The sequence below is a fragment of the Lutra lutra genome, chromosome 17 (assembly GCF_902655055.1).
Source record: "Lutra lutra chromosome 17, mLutLut1.2, whole genome shotgun sequence".
Lineage (NCBI taxonomy): Eukaryota > Metazoa > Chordata > Mammalia > Carnivora > Mustelidae > Lutra > Lutra lutra.
Window position 1 is genome coordinate 4,283,075 of NC_062294.1, and position 23,384 is coordinate 4,306,458.

General features: G+C 51.8%; 1 protein-coding gene across 1 annotated transcript; it reads right to left on the reverse strand.

Annotated features, from left to right (window-relative positions):
• Positions 1-3,292: 3,292 nt before the first annotated feature.
• Positions 3,293-23,262, reverse strand: WFDC1 (WAP four-disulfide core domain 1). The gene is given in 11 exon segments (XM_047711626.1): positions 3,293-3,724; positions 5,092-5,163; positions 6,656-6,696; positions 10,491-10,539; positions 10,541-10,581; positions 10,584-10,632; positions 11,590-11,674; positions 11,971-12,095; positions 15,489-15,669; positions 20,020-20,136; positions 21,114-23,262. Coding segments are annotated over 11 exon segments (918 nt in total). The 5' UTR covers positions 21,209-23,262; the 3' UTR covers positions 3,293-3,661.
• Between the last annotated feature and the right edge of the window lie 122 nt (positions 23,263-23,384).

Here is a 23,384-nt window from a genome sequence, read left to right on the forward strand (position 1 = left end):
TTCAAATCTCAGTACCTGTACGTGTTCATACAACTACACAAATTACAGGCTTGTTCTCGTTGATAAGGAAAAAGAAAAAAAAAATCCCTACTTCCCAAAGACGAAAATCTGATTATTTAGGTCTACATCTTCACCCTCCCATTTACTAATTGTGTGACACTTGCTAAGTGACTTTATTTCTCGGCACCTGTTTCCCTAACCTGTAAAATGGGTTGATAGTGTCTTCCTTGTGGGCTTGGGATAGTTCAGATGAGTTGCTTGTGTCTGTAGGAGGCTTGCAGAGGTGCCTGCAACACAGTAAGTACACAGAAGGAGCTGGATCCTGGGCTAAGTTTGCCGTGAGGACTAATGTTACAACGTAGGGCAAGGGCTAGGAGCAGAAGGAGTTCCTCCTAAGGATTCATTGCCCACCTTTCACTGCCTGGCTGTGTACCACCTTGGACAAGTCACAAGACCTTCTGAGGTTTGCTGTCCTCCTTTGTAGAATGAGGTCTCTGGTGTGAACATCTAGGAGACTGCCTGCCGCCCCCAATGTGTGCGTTTCCTGGGGCCCCCTCCTGGGACACCATCCCCACTGCTCCCCTCATTGCCCCGCTCATGGCAGAGCTGACAGTTCCTTCTTCAGCCTTCCCTTGGCCTCAGTTGATGACCCCAGAAATGGGTGCCTTCCCCAGGATACCAGAGGGTGGCAGGCAGGGGACGGGTGTGCAGGATGGAGTCTGGAGCTGCCGGGGCCTCGTCTCACATTATGGGGAAGACGGTCACTCTACCCGAGAAGACAAAGAGAACTGGGGGATTCTATCCCTGGTTCCGGCCACCCCTAAACCCAGGTGAGGCCCTGTCTTCCCAAGCAGGGGCTGTCGGGTCTTCCTTAGAGGCAGTAACAGTAACAATAGTAGCAAGGAGCGCTTACACATACGTACTGTGAGCCAGGCACTGAGCCCTCTAGGTACTAACACTTTTACTCCTCCTAGCAGTATCAAGAGGTAACTTCGCCCCCTTTTACAGATGGGGAAACTGAGGCACAGCGAATAACCCGTGCAGGGTCATGCAGCCAGCAAGTGTCAGAGCCACCATGTACCATTCTTATGTGTACCTGACAAAGAAGGTGTAAGTGAAATGGATGGAAAAGGTATTTCCTAGAAGGTCATCACGTATGGACCCAACTCTCCCGAATCGCTTTTCCAGGTTGCCAGTGTCCGAAGTCTTTCTGCCAAGATGGTCCTGTGCATCCCCGAGAGCACTGGTGACACAGAATTTCCCAGAAGGCTGTTCCTCTGTTGTTCTTGGAAGTTTCCACCAAGCTTGCTTATGCCCAACCTGTATGTTTCGACATCCTCGTGTGCGGGCAATGATGCCCAGTGCCTGTGACCACGACTGGGGCACATCCCAGCTTCAGGGAAGTGGGGAGGTGAAGAAACGGGGCATCCTGGATTCACCAAGCAAGCGTGGTCCGTGCTTGGTAAATATTGTTTGCCAGAATGGATGTGTGAATGAGTGAATGAATGCAGGACAAGCGGGTGGAGAGGTTAGTGAATTTCCCTGCACCTGAGGGCAGCACGCCAGTGCAATTTACAGATAGAGGAAGGGACGCCAATTAGAGGCTCATTATTTGGGCTTCCTGGAGTTCTCAGTGAGGGGGCAGCTGTGTCTCCAAGGGACCTTGGTGCCAGACTGATAATAAGGAATTCTAGCCAGACCTGCCAAGCACCTGCTGTCCATAATCTCTCTGATGCCCCCCAGCGAGTCTGGTAGGCAGCTACCCTTACCACGCCCACCCCACGAAGAAGAAACTGAGGCTCAGACAGGCTAAGTGCCTTGCCCGGGATGGGAACCCGGGTGACCAGTCTCTGATCTCTGCACTGTGCCCTCAGCCCTGATCGGTCTGGCTGTTCAGTGGACCCCCTCCACCCTCAAAGTCTTCAGCCAACCTCAGGTCCAGGTTCCCCCCAGCCCAGTGAGATCAACCTTCCAGGTTTGGAGATATCACGGGTGAGCCAAGCTGTGACTCCTGTAATCATAAATTTCACAAAGGGGCTCATGCCTGGCTCAGACTGGCTCAGACAGACATGAATCTCACTCCCCAAAATGGAAACCGGATTGGTCTCTTGTTGGACTTGCCATTCTTGGAGAAAGTCGTCTTCCCTTTCCATCAGCAGGAAGGAAGGTCATAACGTCGCCCACACGGTGTGACAAAGGCACACTCTATGTAGGTCGTGTATGAATCACTGACTGTTTCCCTTTCATGTTTCAAAACGAAACAAAACAAAGACCCTAGTAGTTCTTCAGCAATGTGGAGGCACTGAGGCCTGTCGGTCACCGGTCTTTCCAGTGGACTTGGACCGTTTTGTTCTACAAGAGTGTGCATTTTATGGGAGAAAGCGTGCGTCTGGGGTCAGGGAGGTGCCTGGGGCCGGGGCTGCTTGTTTTTTGAAATATGGGAACGTGGGTGTTTGTCTTCCATGGAAGCCCACTTTGGAACTGGGAAGGTTGAGCCCTGCAAAGGTCTGATCAGCACCACTCACCTCGGGCTGTTCGGAAAGGGTGAGTTAGTGGTAAATGGAGCCACTGCTGTCCACGAGCCTACGCAGGTGTGTGTTTGTACTGTGCAGCTGCTGTTGAGATGTGTGTAACGGCTGCTCCCAGGGCTCTGCCCACAGCCCTGTGGGGTCCCCATCCTGGCAGAGGCACCCCTAGGGGCAGCCCGTACCTTGTCACTGAAGGGCGCTGGAGCCTCACACATGGGCTCCCATGCCCCCCACTGGGGCCACTTCCACAGTGTGACTCAGGGACGCCTACGCTATTTGCACAAAAAACATGAGGGGCCCCTTGGTGGACAACTGCTGCAACTGTCATTAAAGCCAAGTGTGAGCCCCTCTGAGTGGCTGCCCCTGAGCCTGCCCTGAGGGATCTCACCAAAGTCACCCTCTGTGGGACCTTGACATTTCACCTTATCCGACTACCCCCCCCCCACCTCTCTACCCTTCCCCCAGGAAAGTGAGAAATTTTCCTAACAAATCACTTTCCAGCTGATGATTCATAGACCTATACCCCTGGGGCAAATGACACATTTTATGTTAATAAAAATAACTTTTAAAAAACTCACTTTCCAGGTCCACCTTAGAGGGATTCGACTCAGAGCGGCGCACACATGGCTGGACATTCCAAGGTTCCAGAGGAAAGCTGAGTGGACACCTCATTCCAGGATCCCCTCCCTCACCCACCCCCAGGGTTCAAGGGCTCGGGCACATGCAATTTAAGATCTTGGGGAATTAAAACCATGAATCCCACCTGAGTAGCCAAGTTCCTTTCCATTTTATAAGGAGCAATTTATCCTGAGCACAGATGGGATAGGTGCGCGCCTCCCAGAGACAAATCTGGAAGAAACGTGTAGTAACAGGGATGATGAACCCTCTGACAAAGGAGCTCCGTACAGCTCACGAGGACAGTGACCTCTTCCTGCGGTGGGGTCAGGTTGAATGGGACTGCTAGGTGTGCTGCATCTTCAGGATGACAAGACAGGGACCCAGGGCTGGGAAGGGGCTCCCATCAAGTCCCCCAGCCAGGCGGGTCATGCTGGCCTTGAAAGCCAGCTGTCTGTACTCTTAAGTATTTTGGGGGTCACGCTCTGTCAAGCTGGGCATAACCTCTGGGGGTCAAATCATGTTTTATCCAACTGTTTCCAAGACTTAGCAGAAGAATGGAGGAACGTTCTCGAAACTGGCTGGAAGAGAAGCAGAAGAGGAAGGAACGTGAGCCACCGCTGGGGCAGAACACGAGGTGACAGTCTGCATTATCTACTTCCTTGTCACCCCCCCACTACACCATCAGACGCCACTTTCCCTAAGACTGAATTCTTAACTTACTTTCCGTCTCTCTGGGTATCGTCCTGTTTAGTTCCTAACACATCCCTCCCCATCATTCCCATTATGTAGATAAGGAAAGCAGGACGGGGAGAGTTGAAGGCATTTGCTGAAGGTCACATGTGGTGGGTCAAGAATTTAAGCCCAGTTCAGGCCGGCTGGCTGCTCCCAGACGCCACCGCCGCAAGCCGCCTCTCGTGGCCTGCTCTCCCGCACTGTCCCCAGCGCTTCCCTGTGGCAGCTCGCCGTCCTCAGTGGATCAGACCCACTCCCAGGACCGGTCCTGTCATCATCAGGTAATAGACACGTTGGCACCCATCCTCAAGGGCTCAAGACTTTTCCAGAGGACTCGTGCCGGAATATTCTGGAATCTGAAACCTGATGTTTGCCTTTCAAGGACATTCTGGGGAAATCAGCTGCTTTCAAGGGCCTTTGTTGGCTGTGTGAAGATATTTGGCCTTCATGGGGTTGGGTATTACTGGCAAAGATGCTTCCAGTCCTTGGCACCCACAGGCACGCATCTCACCCTGGAGAGCATCTGAGAGCAGGGCCTGTGCCTTCCCTGGGGTCTCCCTCTGGTGACAGCCTCACCGCCATCATTCTGTGCCTACCCCAGTGGCCTCCCTGTGGCTCCTCTAAGCCAAGGTCTCTCCCGCCCCGGGGACTTCTGCTCTCCTGGCTTCTTTTGCACAGACACCTGCTCCCCGGGTCTCCCCAAGGCAGCTGCTTCCCCTTGTAGATCTTGGCTCAGACGTGACCTCCATATGGTCCTTCCCCAACCTACTCTTCCTCACGACCCGTCCAGTTCCTTCACAACACTTACTGTGGGCTGATTTCCTTGTTGCCTTCTTTAGCCTCCTGCAAGGAGGTAAGCCCCTAGGAGCAGTGGTTGGCACTTGAGAGTATCGTGTGACAGAGGGAACGAAGGAGGGATGGACTTCAGGGGACAATGAGGACTCATCTGCTGTTCATGGACGCATTAAGACAAGGAAAGGAAAGTTGCAACCCGGTCTAGTGTTTAGATTTAGGTCCGGGGAGAGAAACGTACACTTCTGGCTATACACCAAGTTCTCCTATGTTTACTACAATATTGTAAGAGAATTTTAAAATTCTACCCCAGGTGAAGCCCTAGTCTCCCCTTTCATAGTCAACTTGGTGATTAAGGCTCCCAGGACACCTGGCTGGGCAAACCCTTCCCTGGCCATTGGCCACCACTCCTCCCACTTACCGGCACCGCTGCCTTATGAAAAGTGCCTCTGGCGTCCTTTCCCAGGCTCCGCCACATTCTTAGAATCTCCCTCTGCAAAGAGACCGGGGCTGTGTCAGAGCAGTCGAATCTTCTGCTGCTCAAATGCTCATGGCTCACCAGCCACAGCCCAACAAAGTTCAAATACCAGGTGCCCTGGCCCTGTCCCCTCTTCCCCAAACGAGGTCCCCCAATCCCAACTTGCAGCCTCCCCCTCCCCTCACCACAGCCACACCTCTGGTGCAGGGTGGTCCTGCTGCATTTCTGGCCCAATCTACTGCCATCCCCGCCTTGCTCACTACACACCAGCTACAGTAACGGCCAAGTTGCTTCCAACCCTAGGATTCTCACACTGGCTGTTCCTCTGCTCACTGTTTCTTACTCTCTGGTCTGAGCTTAAATATCTCCTCCTTGGGAAGCCTTCCTTGACATTCAAGTCTAAGGTGTCCTTTTTATGGTGTCCTGTATGTGACCCCAATCACCCTAATCACTATTATTACTAAATAACTACTTGGAGGCTCTTCATGTCTGTATTTCCTGATTGATATTAGCTGCATGATGGCAGGGACTATGGCCCCAGGATCACAAATGTAGTCCCAATTCCTAGCACAGAATAAAGGTTAACACTTGATAAATATGGGCCGTAAATTCTTAATAACGATATGATGGATGGAAGGATGGATGGATGGATGGAATGACGGATGAAAGAATAGAATATTGGAAAGATGGATGAACAGATGGATGGAAGAATGGATGAATGCATGGAAGGATGGATAGAAAAATGGACAGATGGAAGATTGGAAGACTGGATGGATAAACGAGTGGAAGGATAGATGGATAGATGGATGGATGGATGGATGGATGGAAGAATGGATATTGGATATGTGGATGGATGGATGGATGGATGGATGGATGGATGGATGGGTGGGTGTGATGGAGGAAGAATGGATATTGGATATGTGGATGGATGGATGGATGGATGGATGGATGGAAGATTGGAAGACTGATGGACGTATCAATGAATGAATAGACAGAAGGACAGTGTCAGCCATATTTCAATCCCACTGAATGAAAGTAGGAAGGACTTAAGCATATCTGGTCCAAGTTCTAACAGTTAACAAAGCCTTTTTTTCTTCATGAGTCCCTCTTGTGGCTTCCACCTCCTCTGTTCATATCAGGCAACAGGGCTTCTACTTTATTCCCCAATCCTAGTTCTCATTTTGTCCCCAGTGGGACATCCCTAACCTGCAGCCTCTGTCCCAGGCTGCAGCCTAGAAAGGCTCCTGCCCATGTCAGACGCCACCTGGAGAGCTTCTCCTAATGGAGGAGAGATTTTCCACACCAGAAGCATCTTGGCTTCCCACCACCAAAGGGCCCTCTGATGGCATAAAAGCAACGGGGAAGAGTCTGGGCATTTCCCTTCAGAGCAGCTTCAAACTATAGCTCTCAAAACAGGCAATGGGATTCTATTCTTCTTTTTCACCCAAGAAATCCTTACCATTCCTTTTAGTGTCTGCAGCAAAAAAAGAGTGGTTCCTTCTCTTACCTGGGTATCTTTGTAAAATTTGTGTCGGAGGAACTGCCCATCTGGAAAACACAGGAGAGGATTAAGCTCTTTCCAGTGAGTTCGTATGGCCAAAACCATTTCATAATAAGATCGAGGAATTCTTTGTGTTTTCACTCTCATTCCCTCCCAGGTGCGCATGGAGTGTCCAGAGGCTGCCTGATGTGTGATGTCACCACTGATGGAATGCAGAAGCAGGCGTGAGAACGAACTCTCCTCTCTCCATGCACATATTAGAACTGCAAAAATGTAAACCGGGGCCATGGGGCAGCCTGGGCGCTCAGTGGGTTAAGACCTCAGCCTTCGGCTCGGGTCATGATCCCACGGTCCTGGGATCAAGCCCCACATCGGGCTCTCTGCTCGCGGGGAGCCTGCTTCCCCCCACACCTCTCCGCCTTCTTGGTCATCTCTGTCAAATAATAAATAAATCTTTAAAAAAAAAATGTAAACTGGGGCCAGTGTTCCATTTTTGTGTGTTGGAAAGTATAGTTACTTGTAAAAGAAACACTATTTCTGTTTAATGCATAATAAATTTATCATTGTCATTCTTCAATGAATTAACACAAATGTTTTTAATGCCTTGGCTTCAGTTTCTAATACGGTAATTACCCAGAGCCACACAAAGGAGAGCTCTATGGGTCCTCAATGTTTTGGGAGTGTAAGGGTGTCCCGAGGGCCAAAAAGTTTAGGAATCACTGTCTTAAAAAGATGAATTGGAGGGGCACCTGGGTGGCTCAGTGGGTTAAAACCTCTGCCTTTGGCTCGGGTCATGATCCCAGTCCTGGAATCGAGCCCTCCATCAGGCTCTCTGCTTGGTGGGGAGCCTGCTTTCCCCTCTCTCTCTGCCTCCCTCTCTGCCTACTTGGATTGCTGTCTGTCAAATAAATAAATTAAATCTTTAAAAAAAAAGATGAATTGGAAGCTGAATTTCAACATATTATTCAGCAAGTGTGATTACAAGCTATGTACTTCACATGGGGAACACATGGTACTTTTCTGAGTCTGTTCAAAGGGGTTTTGAATGTCCTCACTGCATGGGACAAAGTAATGAGTAGCTATCTCATTGCACTGCTTCCCTAATCCTCTCTGGGCCTCAGTTTGCTCACCTGGAAATGGGCACAAAATTAGCAACTCATGGGGCGCCTGGGTGGCTCCACTGGTTAAGGCGTCTGACACTCCCCTCACAGCCTCCACGTTTACCAAACATGATCACAGGGTCATTTTAACAAAGTAGATCTTCCCTGCTTAAGGCGACACGGTTCTCTGTCCTTTGCCCGCAGCACAAGCCAGTTGCTCGGTCAGAGGCAAGCCGGGGGACACAGGACGTGTTGCCTCTGAGTGACCTCCAACCCACTCAGAAAAATACACTGACTCCCTGGGCCCTGCTCTCCAAAGAGGCGGATTTACTGCCTGTGTCGACGTTCATTTCCTCTCGGGAAAGATGTGAACCCCTCAAATGCTGGGTTCCAAGATGATGTCCCATAAAACCCAAATGCTCCCAGGCACCCTCTAGACACTGGCTCTCAGAAAAGACTGGCGTCCTAGAGGTGGGCATGAGATCTGCAACTTACTCTCAAACAGCCCCCAAAATAAATACACCAACGTATATGGAGAGACAGCAGGGACTGGCGGGAGGAAGAGAGAGAGAACGGGAAGTGAATGTGACCATCTTTTACAACTGATTGGGCCACTGGGGTGGAGGGTTCAAGGTACTATTCTGCCTCTTTCTGAAGTCTGGAATTATTTAAAAAAAATTTTTTAAAGATTTTTATTTATTTATTTGACAGAGAGAGAGCACGTGTGCACAAGCAGGGGGAACAGCGGAGGGAGAGGGAGAAGGAGGCTCCCTGATGAGCAGGGAGCCTGATGTGGGACTCGATCCTGGGACCCCGGGATCATGACCTGAACCAAAGGCAGATGCTTTACTGACGGAGCCACCAGGCAGCCTGAAGTCTGAAATTATTTCAAATATGTAGTTTAAAATGAGTAATACTTAAATAAAAGGCTTCTTTCTGGTTAGCCTGGGACAAGTGCCCTTGTTCCTCCCCAAGGCTGTTGTTCCAAGAGAAGTTGTTGGAAATCAAGACATGTCCAAATTCCCATATAATTACCAACAGTTGCTGCTCCCTGACGTCCCTGGGAGCAAGGCTAGGAGGAATTTTGCTTACATTTCCATCTGCAAGGCTCCGATCATTCCTGGAGCAGGGGAGAACACAGACCCACACCCACCCACAGACTCTACATCCCATGGACAGGCTCAGAAACGCCCCCCTCAGCTCCTGGTCAGCCGTGCACACTGTAGGCAAGTTCCTCTTCTGTAAGACAGATGACAGCATGAAGTGGCCTATTATGAGCCCACTTTACAGGTAAGAAAAATGAAACCCAAGAGGTTAGCTATTTGCATACACAGCAGTGAGGGGCCAAGGGACCACCGGAGCCCAGGCTGCCTGGGTAGAGAACACACTCATGTTCCCCAAACAGCAGGTGGAACGTAGGAGAAACCACCAAGATGCCTACTGTGGGCAGAAAGAGAGAAAGAGACAGAGAGGGAGAGAGCTCGAGTGGTGGGGAAGGGGTAGAGGCAGAGGGAGAGAGAGAATCCCAGGCAGGCTCCACGCCCAGCACAGAGCCTGATGCAGGGCTCGATCTCACCACCCAGGGATCACAACCTGGGCCGAAACCAAGAGTAGGACGCTTAACCTACTGAGGCCACTCAGGCGCCCCTAAATGCGTCCTTTTTTTTTTTTTAATTTATTGACAGAGAGAGATCACAGGTAGGCAGAGAGGCAAGAAGAGAGAGAGGGGGAAGCAGGCTCCATGCTGAGCAGAAAGCCCGATGTGGGGCTCGATCCCAGGACCCTGAGATCATGACCTGAGCCGAAGGCAGAGGCTTAACCCACTGAGCCACCCAGGTGCCCCTAAATGCGTCCTTTTGAAACACTCGCGGGAAATACCATTCTCCAATGAGGAAAAGAAATGCTCAAGCAGATCACGTGCCGTTGTGTGTTCTTTGGTCCTCGGTGTAGACCAAGGGTGCCAATCCCAGCTCTCAGGGCTGAGAGATGGCAGAGGCGGGGGCTGGGCCCTGAGTCTGGGCTCTCAGAATCCCAGGAGCTCAACTGTGACAAGGCAACTCACACCTCCCTGTAATCCAGATTCTTCACTTGTCCTGCATTTCTTCCAAGTCCTGGGGACCTTACGCCTTGCCTAAGGCTCGGAGGGCTTTAGGTAAGTATCACCAGCCGTCCATGCTCCTGGTCCTGGCCCTGCTTGGGAAAACTCACGTCCACTAAAGCAGTGCCATTCATGCCCCTCCCTGATCGCTTTGCTATTTACTATCCACCTCCAGGGACCGAGATGAATAAAGTCACACCAAACGCTCCTGCAGAGACCCTGGGAAGTCAAGGGTTCTCAGACAATTTAAAAAATAGCTAATCAGATAAATATTAAATATCCAATGTTCCCTGATCACCTAATTCTGCTTGGCTCTGCTCTGAAGGCTTTACAGTATGATTTAAATGAATTCCCATAAGGGTGCACAGTGGCCCCATTTCACAGATGAGAATACTGAGGCTCAGAGGTTCAAAGGCACTGATCCCAGTTAGGAGGTGGCAGGGCTCAAAGACCTGTGTCCCATGCAGGCAGGGAGGGGAAGGATGGAAGACAAAGGGAGAAGCACAGAGGGAGGAGGGCAGGAGGAGCTCTCGGCCAGGCTTCAGGGGGCACTGGCGGTTGTCTCTGGGACAGGTGTCCCATGTGGTGTGTTCTAGGGAGAGGGGGCAGGGGCCAGGAGCAAGGCTTGGGTGCCCACACTCACCTGCCTGCCGGCGCTGCTTGACACACTGCCCGCGGTTGGGGATGCCCTGGGGCCGCATCCCCAGGGCTCAGGATGTGGCACTCGTAGCCCGAGGGCAGAGGAGGGGTTCCGCCCCATCCTCTGTGGTGCTGCAGGGCCTCGGCTGGGGGACAGACACGTGACCAGGTGTCAGGTTGGAGGTCATGAACTAGAGGGCCTGCCTCCCCTCTGCCCCCCACCTTCCAGGCCATGCCTCAGGTCTCACTCAACAGCAGTGTGTTTGCACACTCACATGCACACACAGGGCCATGCAAAGTCACTGATCCCAAATGCCGTCATGTGCCATGAGCTACATACATGTTCACCTACACACATGCTCATGCTTATAGTCACATGTGTTCACGCACAAAAGCCCAACACACACACATACTCACAGATATGCACATGTTCCCACACACAAGTCCTGGCCTGTACACATGATTCCCGAACAGGTGCACGTGCTCACACTTACAGCCACTGGTGTACATGTGCATTCCTACACAACTCCTGATGTGCACACATTTGCACACCATGGCTCTTACACGCACACTCACACCTACAGGCACACACATTTGCATGCACGCCGATGCACAAACATTCACACAGCCCTGAACAGCCACACAGGTGCACACACAGCCACACACCCTGGTGCAGTCGTGCCCACGGATGTGTGCAGGGTCACAGGGAGAGCCCCGTCCACACAAGTGCAAGGACACACTCGTGCCCTGCAGTTCTCTAGGCCCCCAGGGCTGCCAGCCTGCTCTCCACCCACCCGGAGAAGGCCTCATCCTCGGGGAACAGGGAATGCCTTATGATGATTTCGGGGAACTGAAAATCAACCCCAACCCCCTGCCTCTCACGTCTCCACCCTGCATGGTGGGGGGAGCAGGAGGCCCCATTTGCAGGGCGCGTCAAGCCCTCTACTGTTCAGGGGATTTGGAGCGCTGGGCCAAGCTGCAGCCACCACCCTTCTACGTATTGGGGTATCTGAGAGCAGACAGCCTGCTGGAGGAGAGGCAGCCTAAGAAGCAGGGTCCGGGCCCTGGCTCAGACGTCAGGTTGGGCTTCACCCTGCACGTACCTTGCAACACCTCCTCAGGGCCATCCAGAAGCCAGCCGTTGCCGCCAAGCCATCGAGGTTTCGGCTTGCACTAGCCAGTCTAAAACTAACGAAATAATACTTAAATGGAGCCCTCCCCCTGCCGGGCCCCCGTCTGACAGTCGAGAAATGCCCCAGCTCTGGGATTTGGGGAGCCTACACCTCATGAAGAACACAGAGGCTGCCTACCATGTATTTGCCCTGCCTTTCAGTAAGCAGAACTTTGAGTTTCCTTGAGCCAAGCTGGAGACTACATTTCCCAGCCTTCCTTGCAGCTAGGTATGGCCACATGGCTGAATTCTAGCCAATGGGAAATGGGCCAAAGTGATGACACAACTTCCTGTGTTGCCCAGGCATGGATGCCTGCTTGCTCTCCTCCCTCTGGCTCTCCCTCTTCCCCCAGCTGGGGAGCCACTTCCATCATGCAGAGCAACAAGATGGAAGGAACCTGGGTACCTGGATGACAGGAATGGTTGCATTATGCTGACCTATTATCCAAGAGAGGAGTAATGCCTGATAGATTGGACTCCTGGCTTCTTTTTATCATCGCAGCATAGGCTGCTCTGTGGCCAATATATTTTTAACAAGAAGAGCAACCCACATGGTAGATTGTAAAGGGTTCAAAGTCCCAAAGCAGGGATAGAGAGCCCAAATGCTTCCAGGGAGCAGGTAGGTAACACACAGAAGAAAAGCAGGTCAGGTAGGACCGTGGTAAACTGCCTCAGTGGGTCAGCTGCTGGTCAGCTTTGGCCAGCACTCCCCTGTGTTCCTAGAGCCTATGGGTTTGGTTTTTGTTTGTTTTTAACTTCGGGGATTTTGAAAACAACTGTAAACTCCTGGTTTTTAAGTGTTGGCAATTAATTTTTTTTAATGTTATGCATTATAGAGGCATCTGGGTAGCTTAGTTAAGTGTCTAACTCATGATTTTGGCTCAGATCATGATCTCAGGGAGGTGAGATCGAGCCCCATGTCAGGCTCCATCCTGAGTATGGAGCCTGCTTGGGATTTTTCTCTTTCCCTCTCCCTCTGCTCCTGCCCCTATCCCCCCAAATTTTTATGCATTATGTAGATAAAATAAATTGGTCTGGGATCACATTTATTTATGATCTCTGCTTTTGTTGACTCCAAAATATGACAAAAATAAAGAGGTTGATGTGCTGTCTAGCATCTTTGAGGCACATAGGTGATATTGGTAAAATCCTGGTTAACCTTTTGTTAAAAGAGCACAGATGATCTTAAGACAGTTGCTCACAGTGGGCAAACTGGAACAGAGGAGCAAACGAGCAGTTGCACTTCTAACTGGAAGGATGACAGGAGGAGTTTCCACAGGCTGACCTCCAGTCGTCTGTTCCTTCCCTCCTCCTTCTTACCACCTTGGACCAGGTGATAGAAAATGTTTTCAATGCTACTTTTTACCAAATAGGAAACTGTGTACCATTTCTTATTTGTATTCCTTCCTTTGTCAAAGGCTCCTAAGTAGCAGGAGATACATATACGTAGTTTGCTGCATTCTTAGAAACTGAAACTTGGTCGTGGTCTTGCCTTAACCTGCAGACCCCTAAAGGCCCTGGAGGCGCAGGGTCTCCCTCTTTGTGCCTCCATAGAACTTCCTGGGATCACCTGGAAAATGAACTCTCTGCACCCCCATTCTTACTTCAAGATCTCCTTTGGAGGGAACCTAGCTAAAGATTGCAATGAAGTGTGTAAGCTGCTTCTACCAGGGCCTGGTGCATTCAGGTCACTTGCTCATGTTAGCTCAGTGGTTCTCAATTTGGGGTGATCTTGTCCTCACAGAACATACAGCAAGTCTAGAGATACTTTTGGTTGTCACAGTGGGAGTGGGGGGACTAATGACATCTCGTGAGGGGGGAGGTCCAGGGTGTGCTGCTCTACGTCCCACAGCACCCAGGTCAGCCCCCACCACACCCCAAACTAGAATTATCCAACCCCAGATTGTCCAGAGTGCCGCAGGTGAGAAACCCTGTGTTTGATGTTACTGTTATAATTGTTACTCTAACAAGCAGCGGGAATCTTCTCCCTGGCCAGTGATTCATTGATTCATTCAATATTCATTGAGTACTTTTCACGTGCCCAGAGACCAGTTAGGTAGTGGGGCATCCAAGAGTGAATGAAATAGACCAAACCCTGCCTTATGGGGCTGACCGGCAAGTGGGAGAACAGTCAATGAACAAACAAAACCCAGTGTTCTAGATTGTGCTATAAAGAGAAATTAGGCAGGGAAAGAAGGGTAAGGAACGGCATACAGGAGGGTTTGCCATTTAGAGAGGGGAATCTTGCCTGAAAAGCGACCACCTCTGGACCAAATCTGAAACCAGTGAGTAAGTGAGCTGTGCGGGTGTCCTGGGTGAAGGAGGTTCCAAGGCAGTGAGGGACACCCATCTATGAGCCCGGATCCAAGAGTAGAAACCCCACGTCCCTGCAGTCAGGGCATAAAGCACTGGACACTTCCCCACAGTCAAAGACTGCGTTGAAATACCAGCTTTGCCTGTGATTTTGGGCCAGCAACTCAGCTTCTCTGAGTTTCTGTGTCTTCAGCTGTAAAATAAGCCTGATAACAGTCTCTCCCCACCATAGGGCTGTGTGAGCGTTAAATGAGATGATGTAGAGAAAGGTTATTGGAAATGTCATGAACAGTTGTATAGTTCGTGCACTGCTCTAAAGCTCCTGGTGTCGGTGGCAAGTAAGACTAGAATCCTTGCTCACTGTCACAGTCCAAAGGAAGGGGCACCTTTTTTGACTTACCCACCCAGAGGGAAGTACCTTTATGTGTGTCCTCCATCAGAAGGAGGTGCCATGTTGTCTTTTTTTAATAAAGGGCCCTGTAGAAGCCTTCCTGGCCCTGCTTCTCCCTGGCCAAGCAGGGTAGACTGTAATTACGAGCATTACCGAGGGTGCTGACTACCTTGTCACCGCTGTGACCTCACCCCAAAGAAAACAAAGTGCGGTTGGTGTTCCTGCTTCAGCCTTGGAAGAGGGGTTGGGCCTGCCTTTTCAAGCGCCTCCAGCAATCTAGCCCACCACACAGGAGAGCCCTCTCCTGAGAGGTGTGGTCTGAGCAGGCTGCTGTCATCTAAAGGCTCAGCCCCAAGCAGAACGGAGAGGGAGGAGACTTCACTGTGCCCACCCAACTCACTTAGGGGTACCTTTTTTTTCCCCCTGGGCAATGCACTGCCCACCCGCTCCTCAGTATCCCCACAGGCTCCCCTCCCACACCTCCCAAACCTCTCCAGAAGGGATCCCAAACTCCTTCCCTTCAAAGATGAATGAGTCTTTGCAGGCTGTTTCTCCCAAAGAAATCATCGCTAAGACTCAACACACTTCTTACCTCTGATCTGCTCCCTGCCAAACCAGCCAATGTTCAGAGCCCTCCAGGAGCTGCACGTTCTCATTTCAGTCCCGTTTTACAGCTGGGGGGACTTCAGGGCGGTGACCAGCTGGCCAGTGAACTTGAACCCAGGAGCCTGCATCCCCCCTACTTCTTGGGGGCACACCACATCCGGACTGCTGAGGTCCCAGGTCTCCACCTCCAATACCCCCGGGGCCAAGATCGCCAGGGAAGTGGGAGTGGTAGGGTCCAAGGCGGGGAGGATGCGGTGAACTGGAGGACCCACTGCCCTCTTGGGGCACCTGGGGTCCCCGCGGAGGTGGCCCAGGGAATGCGGTCCAGGGATTTCTAAGAAAAGCCGGAGACCTGATTTTTTTGAATGAGAAATCGCCCAGCATCTTCTCAGGAGCGGGCATCTTCCCCGGAAGGGGCGTCTCCCCGCGGGCGGTGGCGAGCCGGTAGATGTCGGGGGTCCTGGCTCCGCACCCCGCCCCGCGCGCGTGTCCCCCTCCCCTCCCCGTTCCCAGGTGCCTACCTGGCGGGGCGGCACGGCCTCCAGGCAGGCGTAGGCACAGCCGTTGTAGCAGCAGCGCCGGTGCCGCGGGCACTCGGAGTCGGCCTGGCAGCGCGCCGCTGGCAGCGCCGGGGGGCAGCGAGCGCGGTGGCGGCGGGCAGCGGTCAGCGCGGGCTGCCGGGGGCCGGGTCGCCTCCTCGGCCTGCGGCGGGGAGCGCGGTCACCGCGGGCGAACGCGCGTGCTCGTGTGTGCGTGTGCGCGGGTCTGGGTACGCACACACACCTAGACACGTGCACACGCGGGTGTTCCGCAGATCGGCAATCCCCATGCGTTCCCGAGCTCTGAGAGTTTCCAGATCACACAGACACACCACTTGGATGAACCTCGCACATTAAAAAAACGCCAGCTCAAAAGAGAACACACAGTGTGACTCCATATAACTTTGTGTTCAAACACGCAGGCACACAGGGTGTCTGGTGTGAGAAGTCAGCACAGGGGTCCCCAGGTGGGTGGGGACCCAGAGGGAACCTCTGGTCTCCGGGGACAGGCCCTGTTCTGCTTTGGGATCTGGGTGCTGGCTACATGGTGTGTTCACCTTGTGGGAAGCTGGGCACGAGATTTGCCCACTTTCCAGTATTTGTTCAATAAAAAGTTAAAAATCGTACAGTACTTAACATGTAGGAAACATGGGCACATGAGCAATAAAATTAGCATTTTGGAGGTGAGGTGGGGGGGCTCTGTCACACCCGGCTACCCACACTGGGTCCCTCGGACACCAGATTCCGTCCATGCTGGGCACACTGTTCTGCTTCTGGATTTGAAAGTGGGCCGTGTGGACGGCAGGTCTTACGTACATCCCTACACACACACACACACACACACACACACACACACGAGGTTCATTGGGAGAAAACACCCTGGCTTGCCTCACCTCCTCACCACTCCTGTCATCTGAATCCCTATCTACCCCCTGTCCCCGCTCCCCTGCAAATGTATCCGGATTTCAGATTCCTACCCTCCCATCCAAGTAAGTGAAGCTTATCTGCAGACTAGAACCCTATGCCCTTACCCTGCTTTGAAAGATTAGCAAGATACGGTGGTGGGTGTGGAATATTAGCGTGCAGAACAGTTTGTATGCTACACACCTAACGGTGCTTTAAAATAAGCATCTGACACTCATGCAATATGTATAGGGTTTGCCTAAAACATTTTTGGAAGGATACACAAGGATACACAAGACACCGTTATCACAGATGGCTTTTAGAGAGGAGCATTCGGTTCTAAAGCCAAGGAGGATTTCTCCTCATTGCCTGCTTTAATATTCTTTTGGCCATGCACACACTCTTTTTTTTCAATTTAAAGAAGGCTATCAAAAATTTAAAAAATTTTTTTAAATCCAAGAGAAGTACTTCTGAAGCATTTTTGATGACAAGAAAAACACTTATGTTAGTTTAAAAAAAAAAAAGAGCAAGGAACAAAGCAGCATATGCACTCTGACCTCAAGGGAGTAAAAAGAGGAAGGTCAAAGATGGGTCCACGTCCTTCCCTTGACCCCTACCGGACAGCTGCTACGGTGGTGGCCAAGCCTATGAGCTGCTCCTGGTGCCCTGTAGGGGGCGTAGGTCACCGAGGACTGGTACACGACTAGGTGCATCTTGGTATTGGTGCAAAGGACCAGGGGGTTTTCAAACTACATCCCAGGGGAGCCCCAGGACGCTTAGGGGGAGGGCAGGAGAGGGAAGAAAGCAGTGACCACCGGGCAGGGACAGCCTGGGGAGGTCCCGCTTCTCCCAGGGAATTCGTCTTTTCTCCCATAAATATGTCGGTCATTTAATTTGTGAAATGTAAAAATGAACACAAAACCAACATTTGGCTCCTAAGGAAATGAAGGCTTCAGGAGATTGGTGGTTCTTCCCCAAAACAAAAGGGAGATCACGGAGACCACAGCATGGATTTTCAAACCGGTTCAGTCTTTTCGCCAGCCCCTGCTCAGACCAGGCCCTGTAATTCCTGTATCATGAGTAATTTTCAAGCTGCAAGCTTGCAAGCCATCGGCTCTTAGTTCATTTTTTTTTCCCGGAATTAACAAAATTGGACCCATGTTGGGGCCCAACCATTTTCATCCTAATAGAACGTGACAGCTGCCCGGGCCTCCTTGGGAGGGTGACGAGGCCGGGGTGCATGTGGTCGGGAGGCCGGGTGGAATTTTCTGCCCGGCCTGATTGTGAACGAGGCCTCATTTACAGACCTCATTGCAACCTTCAGATCATAAATGAGACTGTCTCCTGCCCTCTGCACCTCCCAGTCTGGCTTCCCAGTCTGGGAACATTAGGACGCCCATGGTGGGGACAGGGGTACAGAGAGATGGATCTTAGCTGTGCCCCTGCTCTCCTCTCCCAGGAAAATTCAAACCTCGGGTCTCCCAGAATTTGGAGAGAACAAAAGAGATAAGCGCCTTAAAAGTCAAATCTCCCGAGTTATTTGTGGGGCGGCCCAAACAACAGATGGTTGGGGTGATAAAGAACTGATTTCACCAAGGGGCCCAGATTAAAGGATTAACTGTTTGGGAAAATATTTCATGTCACACAAGGTAATGCTCAAAAAGATCCTTTAAAAGCATGTTTCCCAGAGTTCTGAGAAAGAACTGAGTTTATCAGAGAGATAAATAGATCACCAACACCCACCCCCACACACCCCAGGGTGTCCCAGCCTGGGGGAGGACAAAGGGTTAAAGATCAGATGGAGTTGGCTGGCTTCCCTCCCCTCAGCCCCTCCACTTCCCAAACTCACCCCCCTCTCTTGCTCATTCCCTGTCAGCTATCTTGGCCTCTCTGAGGTCCCGGGGAACAGTCCTGCCCCTGGGCCTTTGTCTCCTGACTTAGATGCCGGCCTGGCTCCGCCCTCACTTCCCCCAGGTCTCTAAGTGACACATGCCGTCCCCCTGCACTGCCTGTTGCTCCCCCTGGGTTTTGTTCCCACCTGTGTCCCTGGTACCCACAGCAGGGCCTGGAACAGAGTAGGCACTCAGCACGGATCTGTGGTGGTTGAATGAATGACGACGGTTGCCCAAGATGAGGTCCGCCACTTGCCAGTGGTTCCCCAGGCCTCCCTCTATGGGCTTCTGTGTTGGGACTGACCAATCTGCAGGCACAGTGGGCGCTGTGTGGTGGGCACCGCTGTCCGGGCAGCCTTCACTGCCCGGGAGCCTTGCCTTGTATCAGATCCATGCAACAGACACCTCTTCCCAAGCACGGACACCCTCCTCTGGTCACGTGAGGCCAGCGGGGGAGGTCCAATGCCTACCCACATACACCGGAGCCTGCAGAATGAAAGGTCTGCCCCAGGCCACAGGCTAAGAAGAGTCACGAGCCTAAGGAGTCCACTCCTCTGTCCCGAAGCCCAAGTAATGGATCCCAGCTGTGAATCTAGAATCGCGGCCTTGATGACTGAAGGTCTGCTCAGACCCCTTCCTCCTCCTGGCCTTGTGGCCTTCCACACACTGTTCCCTCCACTCAGAATTTTCTCCAGCTGCCTCCCCTTCCTTTGGGGCAAGAACATAGGAGCATCTGACTTTGGGTGTACCAAGAGGGGTGGGGCTCATGGCCTTATAACAGTACAGGCTGAGTTCAGCTGGGATCTAACTCAGGCTTAGGAACTACAAAAGTCTGGGCTTGTTTGGAGGTTTGGGGGGGGTTAAATTTTTAAATTCAATTTAATTAACATATAGTGGATTATGAGTTTCAGAGGTAGAGTTTAGTGATTCATCCTTGCGTCCAACCCCCCGTGCTCACTCCGCCACGTGCCCTCCTTACTGTCACCCAGCTGCCGCCTCCCAGCCACTTCCCCTCCAGCAACCCTGTTTGTTTCCAGAGTTAAGAGTCCCTCAGTTTGTTGTCCTCTCTGTTTTCGTCTTACTGTACTTTTTTCCTCCCTTTCCCTAAATTCGTGTTTTGTTTCTTAAATTCCACCTATAAGTAAAATCCTATGGTATTTGTCTTTCTCTGATTGACTTATTTTGCTTAGCATAATAGCCTCTGGTCCATCTGTGTCATTGCAAATGGCAGGATTTCATTCTTGTTGATGGCTGAGTAATATTCCGTCGTCTGTATCCCACATCTTCATCCACTCATGTGCTGATGGACATCTGGGCTCTTTCCATAGTTTGGCTGCTGTGGACACCGCTGCTATAAACATCGGGGTGCTGGTGCCCCTTCGGATCACTGTGTTTGCATCCTTCGGCTCAATACCCAGCAGTGTGATTGCCGGGTTGTGGGGTAGCTCTATTTTCAACTTTGAGGACCCCCCTGACTGTCTTCCAGCGTGGCCACACCAGTATGCGTTCCCCCCGACAGTGTGGACTCCCCTTTCTCTGCATCCTCTCCAACACCTGTCATTTCCCAAGTTGTTAATTTTAGCCATTGTGACCAGTGTGAGGTGGTCTCTTATACAAGTCTGGGTTTGAACCCTGCACCTCTGGGATCCTACAGGAAAACCACTGATTTATCCGAGCCTTGGTTTCCCTCATCTGCAAAACGGGCACACACATCTCACCTGCTGCGGGTGTCTGTGGCAGGAGTCCAGGAGCTCGCACCTACGCCACCAGCAACACCGGTCCGCTGGAGTTCTGTTTGCTTTTCCTCTGGTCGACCTGGCGGCCCTGAAAGCCTCCTGCCCCCCCAGCCAGGGGTCTGTCAGCTCCTGGTAGCTTTGGTACCAGTAGCCTCCCCGGGTCTTCCTTCCTGCCAGCCTCCCCGCTGCCCTCCATCACTCACAGGATGGTTTAGGTCTGAGGCTGGGGCAGATGCTACAGGAAATGAAAAGCTTGTCCCTGCCCCGGAGGAGTCTGGATCTAGCTGGGGACCGAAGACGTACCTCCAGGAGACGCTCAAGCAACAACGCCATGTGGCACTTGGTGGCATTGTCCTGTCTTTGCCAGATGAGGGCAGACAACTGGCAGAGTTCCTAAAAGGACGGGGGCGGTGGACACAGCCATGCCCAGTGCCAAGGATGCCCTGAAGCAGCGTCCACCCCCACTCCGTAGTTACGATCACTGTCCCCATTGTACAGGTGGGGGGACTGAGACACACGGCCACCACAGCAGGAGGCGCCAGGCTCAGGACCTGGGCAGTCTGATCCGTAAGGACAGCAGAGCAGGTAGCATCCACGGGGCTCTGGCTGTCTGCTGATGCGGAGCTGTGTGCTCACATACTACATCTCCCTGAGACCTCCCACACGCTGCAAGGCTGCTGCTGTTCTGAACGCACTTGACAGACAAGGAAATGGAGGCACCAAAACATGACAGACACTTGCCCTAGGTGACCCAGTGGGCGAGTGGCAGGGGCGGGATTCGCACCTGGGTCTGTCCTACGCAGGGAGCAACTTCCCACCCTTGCCTGTGAGTTCCCTCCTGGTTGGTCATCTCAGGGGCGTCCCCCCTCCCATGCCCCCACCACCGCCCGCCCGTGGGCCAGCCCCAGCTCAGGACGCAGTCAGAGAACTGTCCCCCAGCCCCCAGATATGCATTCTAGAAAGAAATCATCCCGGCCCTCACCCTCTGCAGCCCCATCAGCCCTGCCCTCCATGGCCACTCAGGGGAAAATAAAATAATGGCATGTCAAGTCCCTCGGACAGATGAGGCAGCTCACCCCAGACTGATGGCATCCTTCATGGAAATCCCAGGGTGACCGTGATTTCCATCTCTGATTTTCATTCCTGCTAAGGGAGCGTATCCCAAGTCCATTTCCAAACAGCTGCTGAACACACATTTACAGCACAATGCAGACCAGAATTCTCTAGTTCTGTATGCCTTACTTGGATAAAAATGACTCCCTGAAGGTTTCCCACCGAGTGGCTACATTTTTTTAGTCTTCAGGGAGATGGTTCTGGAGACCTCGGTGGGTCTGCCAAGCCCTTCTGTTGCCGATACCCTGAGGAAGTAGGTTAAGGAAACTCCGGGTGTGGACTCTGCAGTGGAAAACCCAGGCAACCAAAGAAGTCTGGATAAAGGAATCACTGCCTATCTGCACCGTGGAACACCACAGAAGCCTTTGAAAAGAAGACACAGAGCCACCAGGTCAACATATGGGACTATCAACATATGCCGTTCAGTGAAAACTACAAGGTAGAAAACAGTACCAACAAGCCGGACACAAACTCCAGAGAGTGTAGGATGGCATTTCCACACACTGTCCAGACAGGGGACTCCAGAGATGGACAGCGGACCGGCAGCTGCCTGCGACCGGGGCAGAGGGGAAGGGGGAGCCCCTGTTAGTGGAGACCCGGCTTCCTTTCAGGGTAATGGAAATGCTCAGGCACGAGACGGAAGCGGCAGGCGCAGAACGTCACGGAACTGCACGCTTTAAAACGGTTAATTTCACATTACGGGAATTTCACCTCAATAAAAAAGTTTTCAACAACAGGAATAAGAAATAGCATTAAGAAAAAATGTCTGAGCGTCATTGTTTTTTGGAAAAGTCTAGGGGCACCCATGCCACATGTCAACGGAGCTTATGTCTAGGAGGAAAAAATGTAGATCTTTGTTGTGTGGTTATGACTTTTTGTATTGTCTGAACTTCTTTTACAGCAAACATTGTTTTTATAATGAGGAAACAATTGTGCAGCATTGCCATTTAAGGAGAAAGAATCCAATCTCCAACACTGCCCCCATTTCCCCGCATCCCTCCTCGGGGCTCTCCACCCTCTCCGCTCCGGTGCAAGCTTTACCCTTCTTTGGAATGCTTCAGTGACTTAACAGCCAGACCAACAAAAGTGCACCCCAGGACTGATCTGCTTGGTGCCGGAAGAAAGCCAATTTTCCCCCAAGCATGACTTGCTCTTCCTCTGGAATTCGGACGTCAAAGTTCTAAAAATACGTCTCTCCCTGGAACAGAGGTTTCGAGTTCAGTGTGCCTTGATGAATGCCATTTCCTGACACCCTGCGACCTCAGGGCTGGCCTCGGGGAGTGGAACTGGGTGCACTGCTGAGGGGACTTCCTCAGGGAGGTACTCAAAACCCCGGATCTCACACCAGGAACGACCCCTCTCGGCGCACGACGAGAGCACACCGGCATCCATGCACACTGCCGTGCACAGGAAGTCTTCTGGAAATTTCCATCCCCTCCTATCCTGTTCTGGAAGGTTTTAACGTAATTTATTCATTCATTCATGGTACATTCACAGTTCCCAGGCCTACTACATGCCAGGCACTGGGCTGGCTCTGAGCTGAACTAGAAGATGTCCCTGCCTTCACGTGGCCCAGTTCCAGAACAAGTGACAAACCCTAAACCAGACCGCACACAGCAAATGAACTGCATTTTTTTTTTGGTCATCTGCAAAAGTTGTTAATGAAAACTAAAGCCACAATAAAATGACAGTCACGCAGGTAATAGTAATGGAACTAAATGCTTTGAAGAGGTCGGGACGATAGGAAAACATTTAAGGGAACGGCCTTCGGAGAAGAGCGTGAAGTTAAGACCAACTACGACCGGGGTTTGGCGGGGCCAGGAGCAAGCGCTGGAAATGCTTGCCCGGGGCACTGGGGACGGAGGGGACGACCGTCCAGTGCCCGGGCCACATGGATCCTGTGGGCCTTCAGAATCCTTACCATGTTGTACCTTGGGTTCCCACTGTCCCCTTTAAAATTAATGTGGTCGAATATATATATAATACAAAATTTGCCACTTTAACCATTTTCAACGATTCAGTGGTACTAATTCACAATATCAGGCAACCAGAGCATCTATTTCTGAAACGCTTCCATCACCCGAACAGAAATCCCATTCTCACCAAGCAGTTCCTCCCCATTCCCTGTCCCCGGCCCCCAGCCCCTCTAATCTGTCTGTCCCTATAAATTTGCCTCTTCTGGACATTTTGTACAGAGAGATCGTACAGGACCTGGCCCTCCATGACTGGCTTCT